The sequence below is a fragment of the Petaurus breviceps genome, unplaced genomic scaffold (assembly GCF_028583685.1).
Source record: "Petaurus breviceps papuanus isolate PSGF00001 unplaced genomic scaffold, PetGlider_PUasm1.0 90644, whole genome shotgun sequence".
Lineage (NCBI taxonomy): Eukaryota > Metazoa > Chordata > Mammalia > Diprotodontia > Petauridae > Petaurus > Petaurus breviceps.
Window position 1 is genome coordinate 9,204,055 of NW_027187298.1, and position 8,809 is coordinate 9,212,863.

The window sequence follows — 8,809 nt, forward strand, 5'->3', positions numbered from 1 at the left end:
GATCTAGGGTTCTTTAGGGAGTCCATGGATTTATTTGGGGCAAAAAAGTCACATCTTTATTTTCAATGACCTCTAGCTGAAATTTAGCATTTCTGTCAAGTATTTAAAAACATTGTTCTAAGAAGCAGTTCATGGGCTCCATCACACTGCCAAAGGTGTCCATGGAGCAAAAAAAGTTAAGAAAACCCATTATTTTATATGGATGAAAACTGAGGCCCAGAAAATGAAAATGACTTGCCGGCCAACTTATATACTCAGGCCTTTGATCTTCTTGTTTTGGAAGTTTTCTTCAATGACACTGATGACAGTCTCTACCTTGGCAGCCTATGAAATCTTTGTCCGTGTCCACCCATGCCATAGGGAGTGCACCTACCATGGTGGAGTCTGCTTTGGTTTCTCTAGACACCATAAGGGTACCAGTAGAGTACTCTGGTTGTTGACTTGTCCTCCATCACCCATGCTTCATGATCACCCGCCTTCTCTTCCTATCATACATTTCTTTGATTACATCTTTTACTCTGGTTGCTCTTCCAAGTGCTTCACTAGTTAGATGACATACTTAACTTCTACATGCCATGAGCCTCTCCTTTTCGCTCTGTGATACTGATTTTCAATTCAAGCCCCAAAACATTGTAGAGCTCCTGGAAGAGATCTGTAACCACTGAGCAATTCAGCCTGACCATCTGTAGCAGCAAGCACTCCAAGCGTCCTCAAGGTTTGCCGCCCATACAGGTTCTTGGATCTGCTTTGTTAAAGGAAAGCAACTCAAAATGGGTTAACAAGCTTACTTTAATCAGTCAGACATATATTGTTTACCTTGTTCAGGGGAAAAAGGTCAGCACCCCACACTTCAAAATATACAGACAGAATTATCAAGACATTAACAGATCAAGTAGACAGCTTTCCAAACTGTCCAACCATCACATCCATACCCAGTCAACATCTGGGTTTCCAAATCTGGGTTTTTCAAAGCCAGGGGACTCTCAACAACGGCTTCCCAGAATTCAGATCAAACCACAGAACACTTCTCAAAGTGAGTCCCAAAACAAAGCTACACATCAGGGCTTATATAGCCTTCTCCTGGCTCTGAAAATGTAACAACCTTATTGACTCACTGGCCAATCAAGAAGTATTTACTGAAAAACAAGCCTCCCACCCAAGGCTTCAGGTGCACTTTAGCCTAGGGGCAGGAAAGATCTTCCAAATTTGCATTTCCATTACACCATCCACACAGAAAACTCAGGCAGATAAAAGATATTTATTGCATGGGTTGGCTTGTTACATTAATTTGGAAGGGTGATTTATAGAGAATGTCTAATAAGTGTGTATGTGTGAGCTAGAAAGTACAAATGTATGAATTGGGCCTAAAGTTAACAGAAGGAAAGGTGGGCTGGATTCCCTTTAGGAAATTCTTTACTAACTCCCCAAATTTTCTCAGAAAAAAAAAAGGCAATATTTTAACACCAACATTCTACCAGATGCTATGTAGCAGCAAGATAAGGACTAAGACAGTGTCTGAAGGATTGAAAGTGATTATCACATAGATGGCAGTGGAGAAGCACTGGCTAACTAGAGCCTGTTTATCTTCAGTTTTCCCACATCCATATAGTCCTCTGTAGTGTGGGTAGTAGTTACACACTGAAGTGAATAGGACCAAACATTTAGAGCTAAAAAGATCTCAGAGATAATCTAGTCCTTAAATTTTGTATTCTATAAAACTGAAAAATTTAAGTGCTTGGACTAAAGTCACACTGAGGAAGTAAATGTCAAAGTTGGGTTGAACCTAAATCCTCTGACCTCAGTATCTGTATTTGTAGTTGTACCACATTTTTTTTCTCTTGGGTCTAAGTAGTGATAACTATTTTTAAGTAAATGAATTGGTAATATTAATTACCTTTAATATTTGGGGGCAGTATTTTACTCAAATGGAAACTTCCATATGTTATCAGCAGTTTCTTGACCTAAGTGCCTTATGAATACTACCAACCTCTCAAAATTGTTGTAAGGAAAGAGCTTTGCAAATTATTCAGACTAGAGACATTTGTGACTTGTTACAGATGGGAATGAGGTGAGAAGTTTGGTAAATCTATATGTTAGTCATCATCCATGTGATTACCTTTTGAAAAAGCAAGATCTTATATCCAATATCCAGAAGGCCCATTCCTGGTAAATCCATGTAAACCTACCTCACTTTTGTTTCCATAGAAAGCCACTGAGGTCTTGATTCCAACCTAAGTTTGTAGTAGTGAAAAATACTGAGGGGCAACTAATTGGTGCAGTGAATAGAGCACTGGCCCTGGAGTCAGGAGGACCTGAGTTCAAATCCAGCCTCACACCTGTGACATCCTTACTAGCTGTGTGACCTAGGACAAGTCACTTAACCCCAATTGCCTTGCCTTCCTTCCCCCCTCAAAAAAAAAAAAATAAGAGAAATACTAAAAGGTCTGAGATTTGTCCCTATAGTTACCTCCCATTTTCCAGAAAGGAAAAAAGTGAGTGGGATTGGGTCTTCTTTGTGAATACAAATTCTCTTCCACATATTATGAATGTATGAGCTGCATCTCAATAGACCACATTATCCAGTTACTTAGAGTTGGAGTGTGATGGGTTAGTGATCTTTCTCAGGTCCTCATTTCTGGTACTGGATCCCAGAAGAAATGTTTGCTTAACCACTTTTGTGCTCTCCTAAAATGGAATTGTTTTAATTTTCCATTTCAGATTGGCCACATTGATGGAGATCCTAGTCGCAAAGGAGCTTTTCCTGTATCATTTGTGCACTTTATTGCTGATTGAATTGCTACTGAACAAAAACTAGGAAGAAATTTCTCATTTTCATTCTATACAAGTCAACATTTACATCCCAGTTTTACTACTGGCTTCAAAACACTTGCCAGAAAACCAGTTTCTTGAGTTGTACTGTAATCAACCTTCTTTAATGCCATTGTTCTGGTTTCAAATCCTGGACACAATTTTTATATGTAAATGATTTTTTAGAAAGTTTTGTTTTCTTCATAAAATGGTCATTGATATTCTTTCTCAAAGATACATTTTTGCATTTTTATTTTTAAAGGTGAACTGAAACAAATTTTTTAACGAATATCTCCAAACCCAAACCAGCAGAATTCAGTATACCAGCTTAACATAAAGATATTTATTTTGAAACATTAGGTTTGGAAATAAATCCCTCTTGACTTATCATGGCTTGATTTGGGAGTTGTATTTTTCACATGCTTATATTGAAGTCAGTGAATCTCGGAGCAGCTCTCAATTGTTTTAGGGAACCCAATAATTACATTCACTTTTGCTCCAGATGCCAGCCCTCCTAAGCTAAGGTCATTCCAGATAGAAGGTCCTGAGTTCACCTTTAAAGGATATTTATTCCTTTGCAATCTACCATATGCACACATTTAAACCAACTTGGAAATTTCTGCATTACCTGTTTGTACTTTCTAATTTGCGAGGTTGAGAATCTGTATCATTATTAGATGCTGCATGTGTGTATAACCTGTTTTGGAAGTCCTTTATATAATGTTGATCCTGAGCAATTGTATTCACGAGACTACTGATGGTCACTTCAAATCCATGACAATTATTATCGTTAATTCAACTCTAGGTTATAAAAACTGCATTTCCTGAATTTGGTTTTAAACTAAGGATGATGGATTGCAAAGCAGTTCTTAAAGCCAGTTCTATGCTTTAGATGTTTTAGAATTTGCCTTCTTGAACTTATTTAATCACCCAGTAACACCTGTACACACAAATATATTGTGGTGGACCATATTGTGGTTATCCTGAGTCACAAGGGCATTGATTGAAAAACTCACTAGTACATTTTAATTGCCGTTTCCTGTTAAGTGTACCACTGCCTTTCCTTCTAAACACAACAATGTGCTTGTTTCCTAACTCAGCTATGAGTGTATGTGTATTTATATAATATACCAGTACGAACAGTAGTTAACAATGTCTTAAAAATGATTCTGTTCATTTGTGTGTGAACAAATATCTAGCAAATATCCATAGATCCCAGTGGATGGGTGTAACACTACATAACATGGCAATTCTCACATCCATTTAAATACTGAGTCCATTGTATCTTTCTTGAACTTATGCTACAAAAAAATCAGGTAATGAAGACTAGCATATGCTGAAAAAAGCCTAATTAAAACTTGGTTACATGAACTTGACTATCTGCTAGTGGTATGTATGAATTCTATAACATGAATAACTGATATGAGAATTTTGAAGCTTTAAGTTAAAATATGTAAGACAATATCCACCATATTTTATAGACTTGAGAAGCTTCAAACTAATCAATGCTAGGACAAAGTTGTTGATTTTATTTTTTTGAAATGGTACACTTGATTGTGGTAGCCTGTCTTTATCATGTGAAACGCTTGCATTGTATAGCTTCTTGATGTATTAACTCATTTGTGAGGCCACTGAGAAAGTGAAAAAGAAAAAAAAACTGGAATGGATTACAATGTTTTTGTTGAGTTTTGAAGTAGATTGTACTTTCTAAAGTTCCCAGTAAAAAAAAGTTTAAATCTATAATTTTAGATTTAGTTTAGCACTACAATTGTGTTTATTAACTGATGATTTCCATTTTTGGTTTTGGAAACATTTTAATTCCATGGTAAGATGCAAGAAAGTAAGCAGCCCCTATTTTGCACAGTTCACTTCTCTTTTTTTTTAACGAATTCTCCTAGCACATGAAACTTGCAGTCAGCGTTCAGATGATTTGGTGTCAGCTGTGAAGTTGTCAAATTTAAGCCTTTGGATTCTGGTCCCAGACACTACTCAGTCAGGTTCAGTGGTATATGTCTGGGATACATCTTGGCATTTTTTAAAGATGTAATTTGGTGGTGCTATTGTGCAGGTAACTAATATTATTCTTCTTGCCAGAGCAGAAATACATTTTAAATACTTTGCCCATTAACATCCTTTGAGATATTTGCTCCTTTTTTGCAGCAAAAAAAAAAAAGGCAGGCAGAGATAAATCTGAATGCATTGTAGATATCTATTTATATTTAAAGTTTACTTTTCATAAATTTCAGCTGCAAGATTCTGGCATTTTGCATTTGCCATTCTTCATCAAAGCAAACTTCAAGGGATGATGATTCTGAAATTTTATGCTATGTTAACTGTTCAAAAGGAGTGAATGACATTGAATCTGCAGCGTAGAATGCTATTTGGGATGTATAATATTCAATTCATTCATTTGATTATTTTGGTGTAGTTGCAGAGCAACTGTATATATTGTATAACCTAAATCAACTCTTATTTTCAATGTCTCGAATGCAGTGATTTATAATTAGAGCATGTTTCAGAAGTTTACTCTTGTTAACCAGTCATGTGGCTGGAGAAAAAATAAAATACTTTTAAACTGACTCATTTTTCTTAAATGTGCTCCTGTGTGTAACCTTTATTATTAGATATGTTGAAAAGATAGCTTAGTATTTTAGAGTGCTATCAACAGGCACCTTTGGTAAGGGGCCTAAAATAGGTGAAATTAAAAGTCTTGAAAGGAGCCCTCAATTCCAGAGACATAAGGCCTGCCCACCCACCCCCTGTGGCAGTGTGAGCAAAGCCAAGAATCCAGGAGGGATCCAACATCCAGACATTGCCTTCCTCAAGCCACTCATGGGTCACAAGGCCAAAGCAGGAGAACCCAAGTCTTTTGATTAAACTAATAGTCTGCCCCTCCTCCCCTGACTTCATCATATCCCCTCTAGAATACATTCCACTTCCACAAAGTAAATTATTTTGCAATGTTTATTATACATTAAAATGTTTTTACACACAACACTTTCTGGTGGTAAGCTGGGTAAGCTAAGAGGGGTCAAATTTGGCATGCAGGCTTTTTATTATCCAAGCAGAAAATTCACTTCATTGACATTCATAACACTTAACTGGGTTTTAGAAATGCTTTGGAGAGCTTAGAAAATTTTGCATTTGCAGGTTTGAAACGATTGGTATTTTTCAAATACATTTTCTTCTTTATGAAACTGGAATGAGGTTCTTTATTCTTTAGTGGAGATAAAAGTTCATCTCCTGTTTCATCCTGAATGTTGGCTTCTTTCAGATGAAGTTCTTTTATCTTCCACTCTAGCAGGAACTCAGAATTTCTCAGATGTTAATACAGAGTCAAAAGCTGTGGCTAAAACTTTGCAAATAGCTTGTGCTTGTTCCTGTATCATGTAAAAAAGTAAATGGACAAAACTATCATTACTAAAAGCAGCACTCATTGGTTTTTGTTTCTGGGTTGTTGTTTTTTTATTTTTTTTGGTTTTTGGAGAGGGGAAGGTAGAGCAATTGGGGTTAAGTGACTTGCCCAAGGTCACAAGGCTGATAAAGTGTTAAATGTCTGAGGCCAAATTTGAATTCAGGACCTCCTGACTTCAGGGTTGAAGCTCTCTCTATTCACTGCACCACCTAGCCACCCCTGTGCACTCATTGGTTTTAAAAATATTTACTGTGGATTATGAACTAATACATAATTTTCCCGAAGGGTCTCAGACGTGGGTAGCTAACCCAGCCTCCAGAATTATGTCATCCCCCCAGGGCTTGAAAACCTAACCAAATTATTTCCTAGTTTTGCTTCTTGGTTTGGATTAGCTAGTTAAAAACTGGGGGCAGGGTGGAGGATGGGGAGAGAAGAAGTAAGCCAAAACCTTACCAGACTGTTACACTGATACACCCATAGGCTGTACTCTTCATAGCTCGCATCTGTGGTCTTTAGCGCCAGTAAGCTTTTTCCTGCTCCTAGACCGTCATCGTAACACACCATCCGGATGATTAAATACAGAGCATGTCTGTGTAAAACATCCTACAGAAATGAGGGGGAAATCCAGAATCATCATGGCTGTTATAAAAGCTGGTTCTGGTTCTAAGGAGACATGTATGGTAGTACAACTAAGTTTCTCACAAGAGTCTCTCAATATCGTGTACACCAGTTTGGCCAAAGATGGTCATGTAATGACCTGATGCTTTTAAAAGCCCTAAAATTGTGTCCTCTGCTAGTCAGTCTTTGGGGTCTACTTTCAACAGAGCTTTGTAATATATCACATCCCTAACTTGGGTTCTGTGAAAGGAAGTCAATCACCTTTACTTCCCAATGTATATTGATAATAACAATAAAATAGCATCCTAAAAGGTTCCTTCCCCATTAAAAGGGCAGGCAGCCTTATCTCTTATCTTGGTAAAACAGCTTCAAGGATTCCTGTGAGTGCAGCGGCTGCTATAAACCAGTCACCTCCACCTGCAGAATGGGCCTCTACTACTAACTCCTTCAAAGGAATCACACAAGATAAAGCTTTCCCTGAAGTGCTTGCTTAGTTTTAACAAACATCATCTCCCCTTAGACCTGCCTTTCCTTTGTACCTCTTTAATGTGCTTCTAACACAGCAATGTGACGTTTACATATTTTGTCCCTTTCCCTAGAATGTAAGCACCAAAGGGGCAGGGGCTGTGTATTCTCTAAACTGATAAAAATATTTTTCAGGAGGAGAGCATTCTTTTCACTAAAACCAAATTTCATGGTCCTTAACATACTTTTAATTGTGCTATTTATTAGTTCCTAGCAATCCAGAAACGTCACAACAACCTACCACGAATTTGTTAACGTTTATTTTATTCATGATAATAGCATCTTTAAAAAAAACAGTAATACTATACAGAAACATTTGTGAGACCTTCAGAAGGTATGTGCTGAGGAGTTAGATCCAATGGCTGTTCTGCATGTGGACACAGAGATCCCTTGTAATGATTGCATTGCCCTTAAAGGGGTACGTGACCCACACTATGGGGTACACTGATCCAGAGAAATATGTTCCTACTGTCAGGCAGAGTACTACCCAGTGTAGGTGTTTGCCAAATGTTTGTTGAATGAGCAATGGATCATCAAAACATAACAAGGTCTTTGGTAATTTGAGAACATTAAATCACCAATGATTTTTTTCCTTTCAAATTATATTGAAAAGACATGATAAACTTACATATTGATCAGATGTTGATACTTTAATACCATATTTAGAAACTCCCATAATAAACTCTTCCTCCAGAGGAACAAATGGTAACTTTCCATCTTGCTATGAAGTCCAAAGGAAAAACAAAAGTAGTTACCATCAAAGTTCATGAAAAGTCCAGTCAGGGCTTCTAATCTTCACTCCTCCTGTCCAGTGCTTATGTGACGACCATCACAAAATAGTCTAACATCCAAATCCCAGAGAATACAGGATATAAGGTAGATTTAGAGTTCCTTGTGAAGCAGAAATCATTCATTCACAATTTAATGTTTTTGTTATTTTGTTATACTAATTATAGCAGTGATTCATCCTCATGGAACCAAATGGATTTAATAGTTTGTTAATATTTTGGTCTGGTGGATAAGAAAACCTTTCTAAAAATAACTCAAAGCCTATGATTAATGAGTGAAATAATCTGCAAATATGGTCAAACTTTGCCTCATGTCCACTGCAAGGTTATATGAATTTCTTTAAATCATATCCTGCATATCAAACATTCAATTTTACCAAAACTACATGGCTATTAAGATAGGTTGGCAGATTGTTTACCTGAAAAAAGTGGGGTTTTTTCCAGTTTACTTTTTCAAACAATTAGTTGCCAAATCTTTATTTTAATTTATCAGTAAAAAAAAAGAGTAAATTTTTATCTTATTTTGACCATCTTTTCCGCAGACTCATCTGCTAAACTGGGGCAATGTTTAATTATCTTTTCTATAATAATTGGTCATAATTATCTGAGGCAATTTCTATAATGATTGATGGTGTTCAGGTATGTTTTAAATAAC

General features: G+C 36.8%; 2 protein-coding genes across 3 annotated transcripts in view; one reads left to right on the plus strand and one right to left on the minus strand.

Annotated features, from left to right (window-relative positions):
* Nucleotides 1-5,387, plus strand: part of ASAP2 (ArfGAP with SH3 domain, ankyrin repeat and PH domain 2) — a 258,558-nt gene extending 253,171 nt beyond the window's left edge. For both annotated transcript variants that reach the window (XM_069064804.1, XM_069064803.1), the window contains one exon: nucleotides 2,719-5,387. In XM_069064804.1, coding sequence (XP_068920905.1) covers nucleotides 2,719-2,793 — 75 coding nt within the window. In that variant the 3' untranslated portion in view covers nucleotides 2,794-5,387. The remainder of the gene's footprint in view (nucleotides 1-2,718) is intronic.
* A 371-nt stretch (nucleotides 5,388-5,758) lies between these two features.
* LOC138143547 (integrin beta-1-binding protein 1-like) lies at nucleotides 5,759-8,110 on the minus strand. Its single transcript, XM_069064805.1, has 3 exons — nucleotides 7,995-8,110; nucleotides 6,677-6,826; nucleotides 5,759-6,188 (listed from the first exon to the last, which is right to left on the minus strand). The coding sequence occupies exons 1-3, from the start codon at nucleotides 8,040-8,042 to the stop codon at nucleotides 6,117-6,119; spliced, it is 270 nt and encodes an 89-aa protein (XP_068920906.1). The 5' UTR covers nucleotides 8,043-8,110; the 3' UTR covers nucleotides 5,759-6,116.
* Nucleotides 8,111-8,809: the final 699 nt, after the last annotated feature.